This window comes from Ochotona curzoniae, unplaced genomic scaffold (assembly GCF_017591425.1).
Source record: "Ochotona curzoniae isolate NIBS_2020 unplaced genomic scaffold, NIBS_Ocur_1.0 contig_2723, whole genome shotgun sequence".
In the NCBI taxonomy this organism is placed as follows: Eukaryota; Metazoa; Chordata; class Mammalia; order Lagomorpha; family Ochotonidae; genus Ochotona; species Ochotona curzoniae.
This window is the reverse complement of record NW_024465573.1, coordinates 25,158,522-25,181,841: the sequence shown is the minus strand read 5'-3', so window position 1 is coordinate 25,181,841 and position 23,320 is coordinate 25,158,522. Positions and strand designations below refer to the sequence as shown.

At 55.7% G+C, this 23,320-nt stretch overlaps 2 protein-coding genes across 2 annotated transcripts in view; one reads left to right on the top strand and one right to left on the bottom strand.

Annotated features, from left to right (window-relative positions):
• BCL9L (BCL9 like) overlaps positions 1-9,566 on the top strand; it is a 33,558-nt gene extending 23,992 nt beyond the window's left edge. Inside the window, exons 6-10 of the mRNA XM_040977075.1 lie at positions 2,817-3,027; positions 3,175-3,259; positions 3,336-5,634; positions 5,910-6,194; positions 6,536-9,566. Of these exons, the coding sequence (XP_040833009.1) occupies positions 2,817-3,027; positions 3,175-3,259; positions 3,336-5,634; positions 5,910-6,194; positions 6,536-7,632 (3,977 nt within the window). The 3' untranslated portion in view covers positions 7,633-9,566. The remainder of the gene's footprint in view (positions 1-2,816; positions 3,028-3,174; positions 3,260-3,335; positions 5,635-5,909; positions 6,195-6,535) is intronic.
• An 80-nt stretch (positions 9,567-9,646) lies between these two features.
• CXCR5 (C-X-C motif chemokine receptor 5) lies at positions 9,647-22,660 on the bottom strand. Its single transcript, XM_040977077.1, has 2 exons — positions 22,455-22,660; positions 9,647-12,219 (listed from the first exon to the last, which is right to left on the bottom strand). The coding sequence occupies exons 1-2, from the start codon at positions 22,509-22,511 to the stop codon at positions 11,152-11,154; spliced, it is 1,125 nt and encodes a 374-aa protein (XP_040833011.1). The 5' UTR covers positions 22,512-22,660; the 3' UTR covers positions 9,647-11,151.
• Positions 22,661-23,320: the final 660 nt, after the last annotated feature.

Sequence of the window (23,320 nt, the reverse complement as noted above, 5' to 3'; positions counted from 1 at the left end):
GAGATGCCTGCATTCCTTATCAGAGTCCCCGGGTTCAATTCCCAGCTTGAACTCCTGGCTCCAGCTTCCTGCTAATACACGCCTTGGTAGACAGTTGTGATGACACACGTAACTGGATTCCTATCACTCAAGAACACCAGCTGGAGTTCCCAGCTCCCAGCTCCGGCAGTAGCCTGGCCCCAGCCATCAGCGACAGTCAATTCTCAGCCTTGTGGCTAAGATCTGGGCCAGACGCTCAGCGGCTAAATCCTTTTAACTAAGATCAAATGTAGCAGTATTTAGGGAGTAAACCAATTTTATGTCTCTTTGTCCCTCAAATAAATATATAGAAGAAGTTTATTGTGAATGTACGAAAAATTTCAAAACACATTCTTTTTTTCATAATGCACATTCTCCATAAACTTTTTTTTTTTTCAAGATTTATTTACTTATTGGAAAGTCAGATATACAGAGAGGAGGAGAGACAGAGAGGAAGATCTTCTGTCTGATGATTCACTCCCCAAGTGAGCGCATTGGTCGGTGCTATGCCGATCCGAAGCCAGGATCCAGGAACTTCTTCCAGGGTTGCCACACGGGTGCAGGGTCTCAAGGCCTTGGGCCGTTCTCAACTGCTTTCCCAGGCCACAAGCAGGGAGCTGGATGGGAAGTGAAGCTGCCAGGGTTAGAACCGGCGCCCATATGGGATCCCAACGTGTTTAAGGCAAGGACTTTAGCCAGTAGGCCCTTGTGCCGGGCCCAACCTCTACACTGCTTTTCCAAACGTATTAGCAGGAAGTGGGATAGGGAAGCAGCCTGGAGCCAAACTGGCACTCTGTGCCTGAGATGTGGGTGTCACAGGTAGAGGCTTAGCCCTCTGTGCCTGAGATGTGGGTGTCACAGGTAGAGGCTTAGCCCTCTGTGCCACAGTGCCAGTTTGCTGCTTTCCACAAACTTCTTCAAGTTCCTCTACATCAGTCAGTCAGAAGCGTAAGTGAAACAGTGTGTGGCTCGCAGTTGGCGTCTGAAATGGAGGTAGCTTTTGGGGACGAGCCCTTAGCTGAGGGTTTGAGACTCTGTCCCCAGGTGGATGATGTCAAACTTGAACCCAGAGGGAGCGTGCCTGGGACGTGCATTGCAGGCCACCCTTGGTGGTAGGTGCTGGGGCAGAGGCAGTCTGCCACTTGCTGTCAGAGGTTACGTGGGCTGCTACGCTGATCCCTGTGGCAGCAGAGGAAAGCCTGTTGGATTCTTCCACTTAGCGTTTCATAACTCCTCCAAATTGATTTTTGAAAAGATTTATTTGTTTTTATCTGAGAGGCAGATTTACAGAGAGGGAGAGAGAGGAGAGAGAGAGAAAGTGTTTTCGATCTACTGGGTCATTACCCAAATGGCCGCAATGGCCAGAACTGAGCTGATCTGAAGCCAGGAGGCAGATGCTTTTTCCAGATCTGTCACTTGGGTATGTGATGTCAGCGCTTTAGGCACAGAATTAGCCTGCAGGCCACTGTGCTAGCCCCATCCAAAATTTTTTTTTGGCTAGGATTTATTTGTTTTCATTGAAGAGGCAGATTTTCAGAGAAAAAAGGAGAGACAAAGAAAAGATTTTCCAGCTGCTGGTTCATTCTCCAAATGACGGCAATGGCCAGAGCTGAGCCGAACTGAAACCAGGAGCCAGGAGTTTCTTCTGGGTCTCCCACATGGGTGCAGGGTCCCTAGAACTTGGGTCATCCTCTGTTGCTTTTCCCAGGACACAAGCTGAGAGCTGAATGGGAAGTGGAGCAACTGGGACATGAACCGGCACCCATATGGGGATGCTGGCACTTGAAAGTAGACGATTAGGCAGTTGAGCCATTGTGGTGATTCCTTCCTCATATGGGCTTTTTAACTGTGCCACAGTTCTGAATTTATTGAACCTATTTCTTTGTCCTGCCTTCCTGTGCAGGTAGGGGTTTGTGTTTTCATTTTCTAGATGAAGAGATTGAGGCTTAGGGGAGGGGTTGGGGTGCAGCAACATTTCTTATCTGAGTACCTGGCTTCGCGCGCCCCCCCCCCCCCCCCCCGGCTGCTCCCATCCAGCTCCCATCCAGTTTCCCATCCAGATGTCCCTGGGGAAGCAGCTGAGGGTGGCCCAGGCCCTTGTGGGAGACCATTGTTGGCTGGCATTTGGAGAGTGAACCAGCAGGTAGAAGATTCTCTCATTCGCTTTTCCCCTCTATTTTCTATTGTGCTGCTTTTCAATTTGATTTTTTTTTTTTTTTTTTTTTAGTGAAAAGAAACTGACTTGTAGAGAGATAGCGTGTCTTGTTTATAAGATGACACAGTCAGCAAGGGGTTAGTCACTGCTCTGTGCCTCCACTTTGCCTTCTCCCCCGCCTATATCACTAGGCAGTGTGTGTGTGTGTGTGTGTGTGTGTGTGTGTGTGTGTGTGTACAGCAAGCTGGGTAGAGCAGAGCATGAGCAGCGTTTTGGTGGTCTTGCCCTGGCTTTGCACTCCCCAGCCATGCCACCTGGCCTGAGTTACTTGGTGGCTGCCAGGACCTCTGCCCTTCCGACATGTTGTGCCTGGGAACATGTTAGTTATATGGTCCCTACCCAATGCCCACTGGCAGGTGGGAGCCTGTTGCTGAGGGCTGCGTGTCTCCCCCACCCCCTCACCACTGGCTCAGGGCTGGTGAGTGTGGAGACCAGACTGGGGAGGACCTCAGATGATGGCTACAAGAAGTAGCCTTGGCAGAAGCAGTGAGACTCACAGCCCACCTGGGTTCGGTTAGGGGGGCTGCCTGCTACATCTGGGCTTCCCACCCACCCTCTTTTCTTGTCTTCTCTCCCCTTGCAGACTGTAATGTAGCAGACCCAGCCATGGCGGCCCCGCAGCTGGGTCCTGGCCCAACTGCTCAGCTGCCCCTGAGCGAGAGCAGTGCCCCGGGGCCCCCACATGGCCCTCCACCAGGCCTCCGGTCTGATGTGCCCGGGGGTGGAGGCGGGGGTGTTCCTGGCAAGCCACCATCTCAGTTCGTATACGTCTTCACCACCCACCTGGCTAACACGTGAGTACCGGGGATGCCACATGTGTCCTGTCTCCTCCTTCCTCCCCTCAGCCTGGGGCCCTCTGTGAGTGTGCTTGAAGGGGGTTGGGGGGCTTCGTCCAGCTCACCGCTGAGCTATCTGTGCCCAACCCCAAACCCCTGGTGCAGGGCTGCCGAGGCAGTATTGCAGGGCCGGGCTGACTCTATCCTCGCCTACCACCAGCAGAACGTGCCCCGGGCCAAGCTTGACCAGGTGAGTGTGTGTCCCGGCTGGCCTGCATGTCCCTTCCACCTCAGCTATCTCACACTCTGCCTTTGCCCTCCTGCAGGCTCCCAAAGTGCCACCCACCCCAGAGCCGCTCCCCCTGAGCACGCCATCATCAGGTACCCCGCAGTCTCAGCCGCCTCCACTGCCACCACCACCACCACCGCCCCCAGCCCCAGGCAGCGCCCCTCCTGCCCTGCCCTCTGAGGGACCCCCTGAAGACACCGGCCAGGACCTGGCCCCCAACTCAGTGGGAGCTGCCAGCACAGGCGGTGGGACCGGGGGCACCCACCCTAACACCCCGACGGCTGCCACCAGCAACAGCTCTTTGCCTCCAGGAGGAGACCCCAGCAGTGCTGCCCCGGGGCCTGCCCTGCTTGGGGAGGTAGCCCCTGCGGGCAACGGGCAGCGCGGCCTGCTGGGCTCTGAGGGCTTGTCCAAAGAGCAGCTGGAGCACCGGGAGCGCTCCCTGCAGACACTACGGGACATTGAGCGACTGCTGCTCCGCAGTGGGGAGACTGAGCCCTTCCTCAAGGGGCCGCCGGGAGGAGCTGGGGAGGGTGGACCCCCTGCACAACCACCTGCCCCCCAGCAGCCCCCGGCAGCCGCCCCCAGCGGGCTGAAGAAGTACGAGGAGCCCCTGCAGTCCATGATCTCCCAGACACAGAGCCTCGGTGGCCCCCCGCTGGAGCATGAAGTGGCCGGACACCCCCCGAGTGGGGACATGGGGCAGCAGATGAACATGATGATGCAGAGGCTGGGCCAGGACAGCCTGACCCCAGAGCAGGTGGCCTGGCGCAAGCTGCAGGAAGAATACTATGAAGAGAAGCGGCGGAAGGAGGAGCAGATCGGGCTGCATGGGGGCCGCCCCTTGCAGGACATGATGGGCATGGGAGGCATGATGGTTAGGGGGCCCCCACCCCCCTACCACAGCAAACCCGGCGATCAGTGGCCACCTGGAATGGGCGCCCAGCTGCGGGGGCCTATGGATGTCCAGGATCCCATGCAGCTCCGAGGGGGACCTCCCTTTCCGGGTCCCCGTTTCCCAGGCAACCAGATGCAGCGAGTACCTGGGTTTGGGGGCATGCAGAGTATGCCCATGGAGGTGCCCATGAATGCCATGCAGAGGCCGGTGAGGCCGGGCATGGGTTGGACCGAAGACTTGCCCCCTATGGGGGGGGCCAATAACTTTGCCCAGAACACAGTGCCCTACCCAAGTGGGCAGGGGGAGGCAGAGCGGTTCATGGCTCCTCGAGTCCGGGAGGAGCTGCTGCGACACCAGCTACTGGAGAAGAGGTCGATGGGCATGCAGCGGCCCTTGGGCATGGCAGGCAGTGGCATGGGGCAGAGCATGGAGATGGAGCGGATGATGCAGGCGCACCGGCAGATGGACCCCACCATGTTTCCTGGACAGATGGCTGGCAGCGAGAGCCTGGCAGGCGCTCCCATGGGCATGGAGTTTGGCGGGGGTCGTGGCCTCCTGAGCCCTCCCATGGGACAGTCTGGGCTGAGGGAGGTGGACCCCCCAATGGGGCCAGGCAACCTCAACATGAATATGAATGTGAATATGAACATGAACATGAACCTGAATGTACAGATGACCCCACAGCAGCAGATGCTGATGTCTCAGAAGATGCGGGGTCCTGGGGACATGATGGGACCCCAGGGCCTCAGTCCTGAGGAGATGGCCCGGGTCCGGGCCCAGAACAGTGGTGGTATGATGGGCGGGCCGCAAAAGATGCTTATGCCTTCCCAGTTCCCCAACCAGGGTCAGCAGGGCTTCTCAGGAGGCCAGGGGCCCTACCAAGCCATGCCCCAGGACATGGGTAACACCCAAGACATGTTTAGCCCTGACCAGAGCTCCATGCCCATGAGCAATGTGGGTACCACCCGGCTCAGCCACATGCCCTTGCCCCCAGCGTCCAACCCTCCCCCTGGGCCTGTGCATTCTGCCCCAAGCCGGGGGCTGGGCAGGCGGCCTTCAGACCTCACCATCAGTATTAATCAGATGGGCTCGCCGGGCATGGGACACCTGAAGTCGCCTACCCTTAGCCAGGTGCACTCGCCCCTTGTCACCTCACCCTCCGCCAACCTCAAGTCACCCCAGACACCCTCGCAGATGGTGCCCTTGCCTTCCGCCAATCCATCAGGACCCCTCAAGTCGCCACAGGTCCTCAGCTCCTCCCTTAGTGTCCGTTCACCCACCGGCTCACCCAGCAGGCTCAAGTCTCCCTCCATGGCGGTGCCTTCTCCGGGCTGGGTTGCCTCGCCGAAGACGGCCATGCCCAGCCCTGGTGTCTCCCAGAACAAGCAGCCGCCTCTCAACATGAACTCTTCTACACCCTTGGGCAACATGGAGCAGGGTGAGTGGGGCAACAGGCAAGAACACTGGTGTGACTCGGCAAGCCCTTGGAGGAGCCATGCTTGGGACTTGGGATCTGTCTGCTCAGGGCTCTGGAGCTGCAAGCTTGGGGAGAGGGTGGGCTGTGGCACTCGCTGGGACTTGAGTGTGCGTGGGGGAGTCAGAGGGAGGTGGGGAGCTAAGCTCTTCCTTTATGCCACATGGCCCAGCTCATCTTTCACTTCCTAGTCACAACCCTCCCCCTCAATTCTCTTCCCATCTCCTTGCTTCCTGCAGGTGCTCTCCCACCTAGCGGCCCCCGAAACAGCTCCTCTGCGCCTCCTGCCAACCCTCCTCCCAACAGCCTCATGAACCCCAGCCTGCCATTCACTTCCTCCCCAGACCCCACACCTTCCCAGAACCCCCTGTCGCTGATGATGTCCCAGATGTCCAAATACGCCATGCCCAGCTCCACCCCGCTCTACCACAACGCCATCAAGACCATCGCCACCTCTGACGACGAGCTGCTACCCGATCGGCCCCTGCTGCCCCCGCCACCACCACCACAGGGCTCTGGGCCAGGTGTGAGGACGGGCAAGGGGCATGGCTGATGTGCAGTCATATGGCTGTGCTGGTGTTTCTGTGCTTCCCTGGAGCTTCTGGGTGGGAGAGGTGGAAGGGGGTGATGAGGTCCTGGGGTGCTGGCTGCACCTACTGTAGCCAGCTAGGGAACCACGCTGCAGCATGTCAGGGGCAGATGTGACCACAATTGCAGGCTCCTGGCATCTAGCTTAGAACTCTGCAGGGAAGGTAATGGTGATGGCTGTCCGCTTGGCACCACCAGCTGGGCATGGGCACCACTGAGTTCTGCCACCTTCCACTGGATGAACACAGCTGTGACTCTTGTCCTTTTGTGCCCACAGGAATCAGCAATAACCAGCCCAATCAGATGCACCTGAACTCGGCCGCAGCCCAGAGTCCCATGGCCATGAACCTGCCAGGCCAGCAGCCCCTGACCCATGAGCCCCCACCTACCATGTTGCCCTCCCCTACACCCCTGGGCTCAAACATTCCACTGCACCCCAATGCTCAAGGGACAACAGGGCCCCCTCAAAACTCAATGATGATGGCCCCGGGAGGCCCAGACTCCTTGAACGCCCCCTGCGGCCCTGTGCCCAGCTCCTCCCAGATGATGCCCTTTCCCCCACGGCTACAGCAGCCCCATGGTGCCATGGCACCCACTGGGGGTGGGGGCGGGGGGCCTGGCCTGCAGCAGCACTACCCTTCAGGCATGCCCCTGCCCCCAGAGGACCTGCCCAGCCAGCCTCCGGGCCCCATGCCCTCCCAACAACACCTGATGGGCAAAGGCATGGCTGGGCGTGTGGGCGATGCCTACCCGCCAGGCGTACTCCCAGGGGTGGCGTCGGTGCTGAACGACCCCGAGCTGAGTGAGGTGATCCGGCCCACCCCGACGGGGATCCCTGAATTCGACTTGTCGAGGATCATCCCCTCTGAGAAGCCAAGCAGCACCCTACAGTACTTTCCCAAGAGCGAGAACCAGCCCCCCAAGGCTCAGCCCCCGAATCTGCATCTCATGAACCTGCAGAACATGATGGCGGAGCAGACCCCTTCTCGGCCCCCCAACCTTCCAGGCCAGCAGGGTGTCCAGCGGGGGCTCAACATGTCCATGTGCCACCCCGGACAGATGTCCCTGCTGGGCAGGACAGCAGTGCCTCCGCAGCAGGGCATGGTGCCCCATGGCCTGCACCAGGGGGTCATGTCCCCACCACAAGGCCTCATGGCCCAGCAGAATTTCATGCTGATGAAGCAACGGGGTGTGGGAGGTGAGGTCTACAGCCAGCCCCCCCACATGCTCTCCCCACAGGGCTCCCTCATGGGCCCCCCACCCCAGCAGAACCTCATGGTATCCTCCCACCCCCTGCGGCAGCGCAGTGTCTCGTTGGACAGCCAGATGGGCTACCTCCCGGCGCCGGGCGGCATGGCCAACCTGCCCTTCTAGCGTTCCCCGAGGGGCGTGGGTGGAGTGGGGTGAGGAGGCGGAGCTGGGGCTTCCAATAGGCCAATCTGAAAAAAGTCTCTTCCCTTCCCATGTTGGGATGGCCGGGGTCCAGGGGTAGGATGGAGAGTGTGGGAGGGGGCTTGTGGGGGAGTGGCATTTGTGGCAACCAGATGTACTGGCAGTTGAAGCAGAAGTGGCTGAGCTGGGTTGGGGGGGGTTTGGGTCTGTGTCGGTTCCATTTCAGCCACCAGGACTGCCCCTTCACCTCTCCCCAACCCCTATAGAGTCTATTTTTCCTCTTAATCTGCAAGCCTGTCTTCCCCCTTCCCCTCATTCTGCTAAACTTTGGATCCTTAAGGGAGTGGGGGGGGTCTGTCTTCCTGCTGTCTCCTGTCTTGGTTTATCCTGCCCTACTATGCCATCCTCCTCCTTCTGTCTTTTCCTGCCTCAGCATCCCCCCCCGCCCACTGCTCCTCTCCACACCCACCGCCTGCTGACTGTCTCACCCCTCCTCTTTCACCCCTCCCTGCAGGCAGCTGGCCAGGTGGACAGGTGCCAGCCGCAGCTGTAAATAGAGCGCTGGGCTTTTGTGCCGGTTTGTGTGTGTGCTGTATTTCTGTGTTTTGATAGAAGTCACACAAAAAGAGGATAAAAGAAACCTTCCCCCCACCCTCTTCAGATATTTGCCCCTCCATCTCCCAGGACCCAGGGGGACACAGTCCTACACACCCATCCCCTGGTTGCTGTTGTCCACAAGAGAGTCCATTCTTGTCCCCTCCTGGAACGGTGAAATGACATAGATGCTCCACACCCACCCTGAGGCCAGACCACCAAGGCTTCCACCTGGTGAGCCCCCCAGCAGGGCCAAGACCCCCCAGTGGTGACTGAGTGATTCAGGGAGAACAGATGTGCACCTGCACAGCTGTCTGCCCACACCTGCGATGTGGGGCCCTGGATTCTCATTGTGAAGGTCATTGCCCCCGCTGCTACATCTTGGCCAGAACTTGAAGCCCTTCATCCTCAGGCAGGGATGTAGGAAAGAGAAGGAGGCAAAAGCTGAGTAGAGCCATGGAGGGGATGGTTCCATGGGGAGCCTATGGCCATAGTACCCCAGTCCAGGTGCCACGCCCTGCCCCACCCCATCCCGGACCCTGACTCTCCAGAACCTGCCATTCCTTACCAAAGAAGGAAAGAGCTGGGCTCCGCTGAGTCAATAGGCTGCCCTCCCCCATCCCCCTCCCGGGGGGAGGAATGGGGAGTGTTGGCAGAGGGGAGGGGCGCAGGGGCTGTCTCCATTCTGTCTCCTCTTCTCTGCCCGCCCAGCACTGACAGGTGCAGCCAATGCTCCCCCCTCAGCCTCCTGCTCTCCCCTGGAGAAGCAAGCGTTCACCCCAACCTCAGCCTGCCTCTGGTTGGAGCAGAAGCCATATGCTCTGGGCTCCAGGATTTCAAAATCATTTTCACTTCCTGTCCTGCCCTATGAGGCAGAAGGGGTCGGGTGGGGGCCGTGGCCTCTGGTGCCCTGCTCCCCACCTGCTCCGGGGCGAAGAGCCCTTCTAGACAGGGTAGCTCCTCCCAGGGCCCCGCCCCAGCCTTCCCGGCAGCTGTGATTACAAAGGGAATTTTCCCCCACTCCTCCCAGTCTGGTGCTGTCCAATTTAGTCCACCATCAACCGGGTCTCAAAAACCCCAGCACCTCTCAGGGGCCGTGGCTGGAGCCTCTGGGTTGGGGAGCCCTGCTATGGCCTGGGCCCCATGCTGGGAGTCTCCACTTCTGTCCTAAGACTGCCCAAAGTGTCTAACTCTTGTTTCCTACCCCGAGGAGAGAGAGCACAGACCGTCAAGGGCCCCAGAGCCTGCCCTGGTCCCCTCGGTTCTCCCTCCCGTGCCGCTAGCTTCCCAAGGTGAACACCACAGGCCAGCCTTCTTCCCTTCATCCATGGCCATACCCCCAGCCATTTTGTACCATTATATAAATATATATATATAAATATAAATATATAAATACAATATGTGAAGACATCTTCTTGGTTTTTATTTTGAAACGATTTTTAGGCTTGTTCTGGGGGTCTCTGTGCTGCCTGTACTGTATTGACCTGTTTTATAGGTGCCTTTTTATTAAAAAGAAAACTTAAAATCCAGCAACCTCTTGTCTTGTCCTTCCTTGTGTGGTTCCTTTGAGATCCAGCTTCCTTTCAGATGCTGGGAGGATAGACAAGGGTGGGGAGGGACCCCTGGGCTTTTTCAGTGTTGTGTGCTGAAGGTCTGGCACCCTGGTCAAAGTTTAGAATTCACCTGGTGGAAATTAGTGGGCCTTCAGTAGGAGCTCTGAACCTCCATCCATAGCCACAGGCTACCAGCATGTCGGGAGTGGGGGGGCACAAAGGGCCCCTCCTGCACCGCCACCCTGAGCCTGGAGTGCCCCCAAGCGCGGAGTAGCTTCCTCTGGTTCCATCTGAGTGCTGTCCCCCAAGGGCTGGGCTTCCTGGGGTCCGGGGACTTCCCTGCCCAGGTCTGTTTCTTACACCGCAGGGCTGCAGGTGATCTGCGGGGGCTGGAGAAGGCCCTTCTCTGTCCATTTGTCTTTCATCTCAGGGGTTTTCCATCTCTCTCCTGCCTCTCAGCCGAGTCCCCACTCTGGTGGCTGGGATTTCCTTTTCTGAATCCTTCCCCATTACTGCCTAGGACTCCCAGGGGTCTGGGTCCTGCCTCCCTATGTCCTCTTCCCCTGCCCAACCATAGCACTCAGAATCCCTGGACCCTGGTCTCAGAAGACAGCTGGGGGCTGGAGAAGAACTCTTTCCTGCCATTTCTTGGGCTCCGTTCCCAGCTGGCCCTTAGCTCTTCCTGGGGACACTGGTTGATGGCTGTGGGCACCTGGAGGCTTTCCGCAGTCTAAAGACCTCTCAGGACTCAAGACCAAAGGCTGACCTAGTGCTGTTTGTGCTTGAACCAGGGCAATTGCCCGAATTACTGTGCCTGGGATGCTGCTGCAGGGTGGGGCCCTGGCAGAATATCTGCGTGGAAGGCACTGCAACCATGATGATGTGCTAGGGCCACACTTAGTTGCCAGCTGGCCTTTCTGCAGCCTTCACTTCTGCCCAGCCTCTGATGCTTGGCTTCTGCTGACTTCATTGGACCAGGTGGGGTAGGACAGGTGAGTAGCTGTGCAGATTTGTAGTCCCGAAGATGACAGGTGGCTCCTTGTGGGACTGGGGATTGATCAGTTGTTCCTGGAGCTAGGGATGGCTGGGGACAGGGGAGGTGGTGTGGAAAAAAATGGGCAAAGTCCTCCAGCTCAGGTAGGAGGGGGTGCAGACAGTCTTTGCTTCCTGCCCTCCACCTCCCAGGGCACCAGCCTCATGCCAGGGCTGCAAGAAGAGCTCTGGGAAATGTTCTAGAAAGAAGGATTTGTTCAACCAGAAAGGTGAGCCCTGGGCTCCTGGTGGAAGGGATTCCTGCTACCCCAAAATAATTCCCAGGGAAAGCAGAAACAAAGGGAGGGTTGCATGCCAGGGCCTAGAAGGTGGTAAGCGAGGTGGCATTCTCTGACTCTGAGAGGCTACTCTTGCGCCAGCTGGGGAAGAGCTGGCACAGGGAGGCGGGGCCAGCACAGCCCAGTTTGGTGAGCAGTCGTGACAGGTCATTGCGGAACTTGACGCCGGCAAACGTGTATAGCATGGGGTTGAGGCAGCAGTGAGCCAGGCCCAGGAACTCACACATGGCAATGGCCATTGGGAGGGCGCCATTGAGCTCGCAGCTGTTGCTCACAGCCTTCAGCCTGGCCAGGGTGTCCAGGAAGATGACGACATGGTAGGGCAGCCAACAGAGGAAGAAAATGCTGGTCACCAGGATGGCCACCCTGACTGCCTTCTGCCGCTGGGGGCGCCGCTGGGCCTGGCATAACCGGTGCACCACGCCCACATAGCACCAGCCCATTACCAGCATGGGCAGCAGGAAGCCCCCAACATGGTAGAGGAAGCGGGAGATGAACCAGGCATTGGTTTCAGCTTGGTTCTCCTGGGAGAAGGTACAGCGTGGCAGGGAGCCATTGTGATGGGGCCGGCTGACCTTGGCAAAAAGAATTTCCGGCAAGGCAAAGAGGAGGCCTGCCAGCCAGATGGTGGCACAGGTGATGTGGATGGAGAGGAGACGGCGGTGGCGGTAGGCATGCACGGCGTGGACGATGGCCAGGTAGCGGTCAACAGCGATGCAGGCCAGGAGCAGGCTACTGCAGTAGAAGTTGATCTTATGCAGGGCGATCACTGTTTTACAGAGGAATGTGCCCAGGACCCAGCCCACGGATCCCTCGGCTACTGCGAAGGGCAGGATGAAGACCAGCAGGAGGTCAGCCACGGCCAAGTGGAACAGGAAGGTCTCGGTGGAGCTGCGGGTCTGCCGGTGCCTCTCCAGGATCACCAGCACCAAGATGTTGCCTATCATCCCCAGCAGGAAGATGAGACTGTAGGCCACGGGCATGAACACGGCCTTGAAGGAGGCGAGGAGGGGTCCCTCGGCGGTGGAGCAGAAGTGATTTTCCGTGGGTGTGGGCTCTGTGCTGTCATTGTAGTTGAGGAATTCCTTGTACTGCAGAGACAAGGGGACGGAGGGTGAGAACTGAATACCCAGTTTTCCACCTGCGAGGGGGAACCCACAATTCCCTGTCAATCCAGGCTATTTTGAACCAAGCACATAGCCGATCGTCTGCTGCTTCCTCAGGCACGTTAGTTGGGAGCTGGATTGAAAGTGGAGCAGCTAGGACGGAAATTGGCACTCACATGGAATGCCAGCATCACAAGCAGCAGCTTGGCCTTTATCTCTCCTTAAAAGTTTTTTTGTGTTATGATTAGAGAGGCAGGGACAGAGACATGGCTGCCATTCCCCAAATGTCAGCAACAGCCAAGGACTTGTCCAGATCCAAGCTGGTTCTCCCAGGGGGTGGCAGGGACCCAGCTACTCAAGCCATCAGGTTTTCCTTCCCAGGGATGCCTAATCAGGGTATTGGGGTTAATAGCAGAGTTGGGAATCAAACCCCGGGCTCTGTAGTACATACAGGAAAGGGTGTTCCAAGCAGCGTCCTAACCCGGGTGCCAAGAGTCTGCTGATTAATTTGCCATGGCCAACCTCACCTTTTCATGTGTAGAAAGGTCTATATCCTCCTGGGATGGTATGTGTTTCCGGCCTCTAAAAGGCTGTGCACTTACAAATGACTTTGTGAATGGGGACAGAAGCCTGCACACTTAGGGGCTGGCATCAGGAATGCAATGTGGGGACTAGATTGGCCAGGACAAGAAGCCAGATTTTCTGGTCCTGAACAGTAGGCATTCAAACCCCCTGTTCCCCAGGCAGGGTGGGGGCAGAGGTGTGGGCCAGGTTGGGGCTGATGTGGCCAGCTGGCTTCTTTCTGATTGGTCCCTGTTTTTTTGGTCTCCATGACCACTGAACTTGTGGAAAGAGCCTCCCACCTGGTATAGTCTGCACTAACTCCAGGGATGCTAACTTAACCAGTGTGTCTTGCTGAGGACCAGGCTGGTTTGGCTCGCTGTCTGTCCAGTTCAGAGTCAATACTTGTGTCATCCAGCAGAGCTGCAAGGGCAGCATGGGCAAGCCTCTGTGACTTCCCACTCCCAGCAAATAAGCTCATAAGCAGGAACTATAGGAGACCGCTTCCCCTCCCCACCACTCCTCCCCGCCATCTAGGGGACAGAGGGAGGCCACTGCTCCAAGTGAAGGGGGTGTGCCTGCCAGGCGCGGTGGGCGGAAGTTCCCTCCTCCCCATCCTCCTCCTCTCTCCCCAACACGCCTCCCACCTCATCACGCTCCGGCTCAGGTTGTTTACCCGGCTAACCGCAAAGGAAGACATGGTGCCTGTTTTCATACCTTTCACTCACAGCTGTCCTCTGCACCTGCTCTCCCTCACCTCCCGGCTCTGTGCTTCCCACCCCCTCCCGTGACACTTCACTTCCGCTGGGATCAAGAGGACAATTCGGTAGATGAGGATCCTGCCTGGCCCCTGGGCTCCAGGTGGTCTCATTCTGCTCCTGATTCCCGAGGGCAAGGGTTGCCTGTGAGCAGGGGATAATTGCGCTGGCTGCCACAGGACTTTCTTGCTACCCTGGGGCAACTGCAGTTCACACCTCCTCCCAAGAGCGCCACAGACCCCTTCTCCCTCCTGGATCCTGTCTTCTGTCTCTGGGCGGGTGGATCCATGAGAAGGAGGTGGGAGGCATTATAGTGCAGCCACAGAACCCCACCAGCATCCCTCTGCCGTGTTATCTATCCAGCTTATCTTCACCCTGAGGCCCGAGCCTGCAGTCTCTCCATGTGATCTCATCTCAGCGACTCCTCCCAAGCCCTCATTGTCCACCTCTGCACAGGATGAGATTCCAGTCCACAAAATCCATCATCTGTCTTGACACCTTATCACCCGTGAGCACAGCAGTGGTTTTCCTTTCTTTCTTTCTTTTTTTTTTTTTTCCTCTTTTCAGTTTCACATTTAACAGCAAAGCTGATTATAAGTATTAAAAATACATTTTCTTGATATGGTTCATGAGTGGAAATTGGGGTCAGAGCGGCTTCACACAATAGAATTCAATGCCATGTCTGGAGGGGTTTGCCAGTGGGTCCTCTTGGGGCAAGATGCTGCTGAACTTTAGAACCACAGGGATGCCAGGGGGTGTCTCTGAACAGCACTGTGACCGTGCATGCCCCCCAGGCTTTCCCTGGAACCACATGCCTTGGGGTGTGCATTGCAGGCCGCCCTCCTTGCCTTTAAGCTGGAGCTCCCCACTTTTTTTTTTTTTTGCCTGTGTGGTCAAAACCCTGTGTATGGCTTTTTCTAGAGGGCCTCTGGGAGTGACATCTAAACTCCCTAGTGAAGCCTCAATACCCCTATAAGGTAGAGTCCTCTGGGTAGAGTCCTCTGACGTCCAGGCCGATGCTCCAGGTATATCTTTCCCAGCTTGCCCACACCTTGACACATTCCCGACCCTATACTTTGAGGGTAACTTCTTTTTATCTGGCAGGTCTTTCATCTCATGTCTGCCCATCTGATTTCCTACGCTTCCTTCCAGATTCGGCTTAACCCCTCTTCCTACTTCCTCTCTGGTGCCTTCCATTCATGCAGTGAGTACATGCGCTACGGCGCCCAGGGCTGGGACACCCGTGCTCTCTCTGGATGGTGTGCTTCTTGTGCTAGGCCACCTGCGTTCCCTGTAGGATGCTGAGTGCTTCCTGATGCCACAGAGACACAGCACAGGTGTGCTGAGTTGCACTGAGAGCAGCTTCCCAGAGGAGGCCCGGGATCTGTGATATTCCAGGATGAGAAGCAGGTGCTTCTACACAAACCAGGCTCCCTCCTGCCCCCAACACCTTGGCCAGCCTGGAGCCTATCTCATGTTCTCTATGCTTGATGAGAGCTTTTTTCTGATGTTATCACTGAGTACAAGCGTTTGACTCATGCTTGACTCCAATAGGAGTTCAAGAGGACATGTGGTGAGATGGGTAATTTCTACCCAAAACAAAGGAATTCAGGCAGGGGGAGGAGAGAGCAGGCCTTGGGACAGCCTGTAGAGCTGGACTTCCACCTGTCTTGGCAGTGGCTGGATCTTAGCTGCCCTACTGTTGCTAGAGATGAGGGCAGGGAGAGAGTGGAGGATAGGGAAGGCTTAGGTGCAGCCAGCCCTATCTGGCCCCCACTTTTAAAAAATTAATTTATTTATTGTTGGAAAGTCAGACATACAGAAAGAAGGAGAGACAGAGAGGAAGATCCTCTGTCCGTTGATTCACTCCCCAAGTGACTGCAATGGCCGGAGCTGAGCCAATCCAAAGTCAGGAACCAGGAGACTCTTCTGGGTCTCCCACATGGCTTTGGGCCATCCTCTACTGCTTTCCCAGGTCATAAACTGGGAGCTGGATGGGAAGCAGGCCCGCCAGGATCAGAACCAGCAGCCATATGGGATCCTAGCACATGCAAGTCATGAACTCTAGCCACTAGGCTACTGCACCGGGTCCTCTCTCTGGCCCTTTTATGAGACCCTTTTATTTAGTTGCTTGTTTAAAAGAAAAAAAATCAAGGCAGTGGGAGCTGCAGTGTGGGTAAAGCTGTTTCCTGCAATGCTAACGTCTCATTCGGGTACCAGTTTGAAGCCTGGCTGCTCTGCTTCTGATCAAGTTACCTGCTGATATGCCTGGAAGAACAGCAGAGTACAGCCCAACTGCTTGGGCCTCTGCACCCATGGGAAGACACAGAATTACTGGTCCATATTTGGCTGTTGCAGCCATTTGGGGAGTAAGCCAGCAGATATAAGATATTTCTCTCTGTTTCTCCTTCTTTCTACATACCTCTCTCTCTCTCTCTCTCTTTTTTTTTTTTTAATATTTCTTTATCTTTACTGGAAAGGCAGATCAGATGTGCAGAGAGAAGGAGAGACAGACAGAAAGATCTTCCATCAGCTGACTCACTCCCCAAGTGCCGCAATGACTGGAGCTGCGCCAACCTGAAGCCAGGAACCAGGAACATCTTATGGGTCTCCCATGTGGGTGCAGGGTCCCAAGGTTTCGGGCCATCCTCTACTGCTTTCCTAGGCCACAAGCAGGGAGCTGGATAGGAAGTGGAGCAGCTGGGATTAGAACCATCGCCTATATAAGATTCCCGGTACTTGAAAGGCAATTTATCTACTGAGCCATCATGCCCTGTAACTCTACCTTTCAAATGAGTTTTTAAAAGTCTTTAAAAATAAATCAAGGCAGTGAGACTTGTCCTTAGGGCCACTTGCCTCCTGAGAGCCAGGGTTTAGAGGATGGATGGGGAGGGGTCTCTTGTTCCTTGCCAAGAGCTGTTTGGTTGGCAAAGTGCTCTGGTAGATGAGGCAAGGCAGGGAAGGGAGAGGAAAAATCTGGTTTGGGGGTGCTGGGAGTTGGCAGTATCTTGCAGTAGGAGGTGTCAAACGGCCGCTGCGTCAAACGGCCGCTGGGAGTGGCACATGTTAAAGCCGCCTCTCACACGCAGGGCTTCTGGCACCCTCTTCTTCCCCACACCATGGTATTCAAGGTTGGCTCTGGCCCAGTGGGAAGTTGAGGAATCTGGAATCCTGGCTTTTGAGTCCCCTGCAGTGCCACCAGTGGCTGGGCTGTGGCTCACTTGGTCTTGGGAATATACAAAGCTGCAGACAACCAGGGCCCTGGGGCACACATGCTCTGACAGCAGCACACACCCCGTATAGACACAGACGTGTGCCCAGAGGGGCCCCACTGTGTGGCCTGGGCACAGGTAGATGCCTGGGAGACAACAACCTGCCCCCAGGCCCAGGATGTCAGCTGCAAAGCTGAGTGGAAGCTGAACACCGAGCCAGCAATTCAGTTAGAAACCTGTTATAAGATGTAGTTGCTTAAGAAGCTTGGGGTGGGATAGGGTGGAAGGGAAGCTGTTGTCCTGTGATTGCCTGGTTCCAACTCTGGTTCTGCTCTCTAGTCCAGCTTCCTGCTACTGTAATCCTGGGAGGTGGCTGCAGATGGCCCACATAAGAGCTTTTGGCTTGCCACACATGTGGCAGAGGAATTTCAGGCCCCTGACTTAGGGCCTGATTCAGACCTGGCATTGTGGGCATTTGGGAAGTGAACCAGCAGGTGGAAGATCTCTGTCTTCCCATCTTTTATGCAAAACAAAAATAATTAAATGTTTGTTTTAAACAGACAGAAGGAAAATCAGTGTGTGTGGGCAGGGCAGGAGCAGCAGACAGAACTGGGCCTAGGGTTTGGGGTGGGGGAGGGCTGGAGAGATACAGAGGGCTTGGCCTGCAGGGGGAGCCACCAGTGCCACTCTTCCCTGTCCCTGCACTGTGTCTCTTCCTGACAGGTGAGGCCTCCAGGTCTCACCTAGCCTCCAAATAACGAGGCTGCTTTTTTTGGTTAACGGATTCTCCATTGGCAGGTATGGCTGAACCCCGAGCAATCTTCCAGGTCTATCTTGGACCCCCCTCCTCCCCAGCTTAGGAGGACACTCTTAGACACTGTGATTTCTCCATAAGCCAGAAGCATAGGGCCCCTCACTAGGCAGACGGAATTGTATGGGTGAAGTGCAAAGCCTGGCCTCAGGTGGTGGACAGCAGCCATTCAGGGCCAACGTGGGCAAGGCCTGCAAATGACGGTTCGTTGGGAAAATGACTTGTCACTCTAGTGACTGCAAGCTTCAGATGAGTCAGCAGGGGTGGTGTGACTGTGGGAGAGCTGCTGGTATCTTACTCTGGGTGGACAGAAACCTGCAAGTGGGTGGCTGGACAGCAACCTGATTGGGTGGTCCTGGCAAGGGTGGCTGCTTTGCTGAGGGTTTGGAAGTTTCTGCCCTGGGAAGGAGCCCGTGAATGATGCCTTCAAGGGCTGGCAAGAGTCTCCCCCCCCCCACCCTTTACTCCTCCTCAGAGGCAGGAGGGTGGGGCTGGACCATGGGGTGAGCAGTCTGGGGCCAGAGGAGGTGGGGTTTCCGTCCAAGGCTCGGCAAACTTCCTAGCAAACAGAAGAGCCCCACATTGGGATGGATGAGGTTCTTGGGAGGGAGGCGGTGCTTGAGTCTGAGGGTGTGGCAGGAGATTCCTCCTCTATGAAGAAAGAGACTGGTCCCTGCTCTGGGTACTCCTTGCTCCCAGCTCCCCGTTTCTGCTGTGCCCTGCCAGCAGTTGAACTGGTTCTTTGCACCTCAGCTCCTGGAAGCCTTCCCTTCTCTAGACTGATCTTCAGCCCTGCCTGCCTGGCCTTGCTTCCCAGCCTGAGGGTTGGGGCCGGGTAAGCAGAGCTGCCTGCTGAGTGCATGGCCCCAGTACTGAGGTCTGAGTCATTCTGGCTGCAGATCGGTCCTTACTCTGGCCATGGGGAGCAGCAGATTCCATCTCCTTTTATGTCCCTGCGTGGGTGTTCCCATCTTGGAGTGGAGCATGGAGCCAGCCAGGGCTGCTTGCATTCCAGCTGTCAGTGGCTTGAGGAGTACAGGGGGCTGGGGGAACCGAGACCAGGTCAGCGTGCAGATGTAGGTCTGGACCTCTTAGCTCATTCTTCCTTCAGAAGACTGATGCTCCCCATAGGCTACTGGAGACTCTGGCCTGCCATTTGTCATCTTACTGCCTTTTCCCACCCCCTTCCCCTGCACTCTTCCCAAAGAGAATGCCTGTCAGACCTCTCTTCCATCTTAACCCATCGAGAGCATGGTCCTGCTCTGAGTGTGGTCATGGAGGGATCTCTCAGCTGCCTCTACTCTGCACCCAGTCCTTGGGTTTAAAGGGGTCCCCACTCATACACCAACACCTATGTGAACTTTAGGGGTGGAGTGACACAGCCCATGGTCCAGGAGGATGTGTAGCTCTAACAATCGCCTGGAGTGGTACTGGTTTGGAATATTTCATGCCATCATTCCCCTAAGTATACTCATTCTTGTGTCACAAATTCTCTCTTCCAAATACACAGTGGCTTTTAAGGCCAACCTGGCAGAGAGCTGGGTCCAGGTCCAGTCTGTACCCCAAGGAAGATCAGGTCCTGTGTGTCTGAACAACTCAGACTTGGTCCCCAACCAGCCTCAGGTCTGCCCTGGATCTGTGACACTCCAGCCACACCCAAGTTGGGCCCTCTGTGTCTCTGTGTCTCTTCTCAAACTTAAGGGGGGAAAAAAAAAAACACCCACATTTATTTGAAGGGCAGAAAGCTAGGGCAAGGCAGATGGAGAAAGAGAGAGATCTTTCATTTGTTGCTTCACTCCTCAAACGTCTGCAACATTTTGGGCCAGGCCAAGGCCAGAGGCCAGGAACTGCCTTGGGGTCTCCCATCCACACTGCAGGGACCCAAGTTCTGTCTCCCACGAGAGGCATTGGCAGAAAGCTGGAACTGGAAGTAGAGCCTTGAACCTAAGTATTCTGAGATGGGATGCAGGTGTCCCAAGTTTTTCTTCCAAAAAACAAACAAACATGTATTTGTTTTCATCTACTTAAAGGCAGAGAAGTGGAGAGATCTTCCATCTGCTGGTTCAGCTCCTCAAATGCCCACAGCCAGGAACCAGGAACTCAAGATCTCTCATGTGAGTGGCAGAGAGCCAACCACTTGGGTCATCACTGGCTGCCTGCCAGGTGTATTAACAGGAAGCTGCATCGGAAGCAGAGTAGCTGAGGCTACTCTGATAGCTGACATCCCAAGAAGTAACTTTACCCACTATGCCACAACACTTGCCCCTCCAGTGATGTCTTAACTGTTGGCTGAAAACTCACCCTGCTCTGGGACTTTTGACCTAGCTAGGCTGGGGGATCCTCCCCTCTCCAGGGTAAAAGCCCAGAAACAGCCTGAGCAGGTTTTGGTTCCTCTTCTTCACCCCTCCTGGGTAAAACAAGACAGTGCACGTGGACAGGCTTCCTGGTCTGTGATGCTCCAGTCACTCATGATTGATGGTGATTGTCACTGGGGAGGGGTCAGGGGAAGCCAGGTTGGGGCCATCTCGCCTCGCTCTCTAGCAGCTTCTGCTTCGGTTGGGTGTGTGTGTAGGGTGGAATCTCCTAACCATCTTGATAGGTGTCCCAATCCGATGGGACGGTCTCCCATCATAGTTCCTGTAGCCAGGGGCTTCTGCTTTCCCGGTAGGCTGCCCCAGTGACTATGCTCATGCGTTCTCCAGTTCTCGGCCGCCCAGCTTTTCTTCTCCATCCAGGAACACTGGCCACCCACCTTCAGAAAGTGGATGTTCTAAACAGATGGAGGAGAAAAGAAGGGCTCACAGGAAGGCCAACACTTGGCTTCCAGACTAGAGCCTCCAGTGCTGAACCTAGTGTTGGACTGCAGAAAGCCAGAGTTCTGAAAAAGCGGGCTGAGATCTGGTTTGAATGAGGGCTGGGAGGGGAGTGGGAAGCCAAGAAGTAGAAGGTACATTAACTTCAGGGAATGGGCGCATGTCAGAACACCTCATCAGAAAGCTCCTGCCTGCTCTTTTTCTCCCAGGGTGCTGGGGGAGTCTGCCGATATTACTCTACAGAGCCTGGGTTAGGGAGAGGATGAGAGAGTCTGGACAGGCTTGGGTGCCTGACCGAGGACCGCTCGCTCCTCTTGAGGTGTGGCTTGAAGCAAGCCAGTCTTTCTCCTTGCAATGCAAGTTTTCTTTCTGACCTGGAACATGGCTTGCTGTCACCCTGCCCCCACCTACCTCTAGCAGGTCATGCAGTGGAATGAGGCGTGCAGTTAGGGGAAACTTTTGAGGTTTCTCAGAAGCCAGGGACAGCCAGGTCCCCAGGTGGTTACTAAGATATCCAACTGGGTCAGAGCCCGTGGTCAGTTCAAAGTCGAGGGCACAGGAAGACAGCCAGTAACCCAAGCAGGTGTGGCTAGGACTGGGGGGCCCAGGCTAGGAGCATGCTACCTTGGCCAGGCAGTGGGCTGTTAGTGTGCCTGGAGGGCATTGCCCAGAGCCTGTGACTGGCCTCGGGGCAGCTTTCAGAGGTAGGGCATCTGTGCAGTTATGTGAGGACTACACCTACAAGGCCCTGGACTTGGTTGATTGTCCTGCTCTTGCCATCTCAATAATATCTATTAGTCTTCAATAAGGAGTCCTTGTTTTCATTTTGCACCAAGTTTCACCATTACACAGCAGTCTGGGATTTTTCATCAGGGACTAGGTCTGGAGGTCCTGATCCTTTCCTTCCATCTTCTACCCCTTGTTGTACCCTCCACATTTCCCAGCCTTGGGTTTGGGCAAATGAGAGAGGCAGGCTTCTTTGGGTCAAGTTTAGAAACATGGTTGGTGAGGTAAATTTCAAAGGCCATGGCGGGAGGCAGCTGGAGGGTTTGGGCAGGTGTTTTAGGGCAAGTTTAGGGTTAGGAGACCTTTCTAGTTTGGGTCCCTTTTGAGCTAGCCCAGAATATAACTCAGATATCCTAATCCTCAGGCCAAGGGCAAGAGAAAACTTCCAAGAAACCTCTGCTGCCTGCGCCCGGACGCCCTGGGGTGCTGTAGTTGAACTGCTCCCCACACACACTTCAGAAGCCCAGTGACAGCCAAATCAACCGAACCATTTTGCTTCACTGGAGGAACTCAGCTGTGCCACCAAGTAGGGCTGGGGACCATTTCTCCAGCCCACCCAAGAAACCCTTCCATGCACACCTCATCTCTAGATATGTCAGGCCTTTGAAGGAGGCTACACAGGGCTGTAGTCACTCCCAGGATGAATCCAGAGCTTTCTGGCACCCCAACACCAGTCCCCTGCTCCTCTCCAGGCCTCTCACTGCTACCATCTGGTCTCCCTTCAGCACACAGTCATTGCCGTGGAGTTTCCAGGGCGGGGGTACTTTGTTTCTTCTGGACCTGACCAGGGCAGAGAGCAAGTCTCCATCTCCTCCCTCCAACATTGCAAGTGTATAGTCATAGGGCAAGAGAGCAACAATGCCTGTCAATTGATCCATTAGCGAAGCTGGCAGGGTGGCCCTGACATTAAGAAAAACTCCAATGCCCTTGCCCAACCAGTGCCTGTTCCAAACCCAAGAGTTAAAGACAGGAGCCTGTCCTGAAGAAAGGAGGGGCAAAGTGGCCCATTCCTGGTCACCCAGCAAGGCAAGTTGGCCGATGGGGGGACCTTGAGTCCATGTGTTCCAACTCCCTCTGCAATATGGCTGTGGAGAGCCACAGCTCTCCTTTCTGTCTCCTCTGGCTCACAAGACAGGAGGAACCCAAGGGTTTGTCCAGATTGGACAAATCTCCAGCAGCAGGAGGGGGACCAGAGAGCTGGACCCCCTTTCGCTTAGACGCTAGGGTCAAGGACACCCAGAATTCCAAAAGCCCCAGGGAGCTGCTTGTCCCTACTCACCACATCCTCCAGGTTGTAGTTCAGGAGGTCCACGTCCAGGGTCATGGGATAGTTCATGGCTGTGACTGTAACTTGCCAGACTGGTCACTATCTGATCAACCACGCACGCTAGAAAACTCTGCCCCGGGGTGCCTATAGCGAAGTGGCAGGCGTCAGCTGCAAATGTAAGCAAATGAGCTGTGTGCTGTCTCCTGGGGCCGTGCAGAACCCGCTGCCTGCTAGCAACTCGTCATTTTTGTTTCCACTGGGTCTTTTCTGTGTGTGTGTGTGTGTGTGTGTTTTTTTTTTTTTTTTTTTTTAAAGAAAAAGGGAAAATCCCTCACAGTCTCAGTGCCAGTCAAGGAGTTAAGCTGCTTTCCTGGCAACTGTTGTCTTGACTGGGGTTGATGCGTTGATGTGGAGGGTGAAGTCTGACCTTCACTTCTTCTCTGGGACCCCCAGGGAGGGACTGGCAGCTTTTATGAAAACTGCCTTGCACAGAAGAAACCCCTTCTTCCCACAAGATGCAAAGGCACAGGGAAGTACTCTCGCGATCACTTCTGCCCCAAACCACCTCAAACTTTCCTTTTATCCCTCATTCACTACTGGGTGGCCAACCTGCTCAGTGTGCGCGGGATCGAAAGTCCTCAGTCTCTGGGAACCTTGCCGTCTCTCCTTCAGGTGGGCAAACCAGTGCTACTGGCTCTTGCCAGCTCAGGTTTAGGACAGGTGGTTTAGAAGTTTGCAAAGGGAGGTTGCCTCTGAAAGGTCAAAATGAAATTGCTATAGACAAGCAGGACACCATCATAGTCACACAGGCTTATTTTTGTGACTCAGAAATCATGACGTGCTGGCGACAGATGATCTTGGTTGGTATGTAAATTATT

Coding starts and splice junctions, on each gene's coding strand:
- CXCR5 (XM_040977077.1), bottom strand. CDS start 22,511: ATGAACTATCCCATGACCCTGGACGTGGACCTCCTGAACTACAACCTG. Junction 12,220..22,454: donor ACTACAACCTGGAGGATGTG/GTGAGTAGGGAC, acceptor TTGTCTCTGCAG/TACAAGGAATTCCTCAACTA.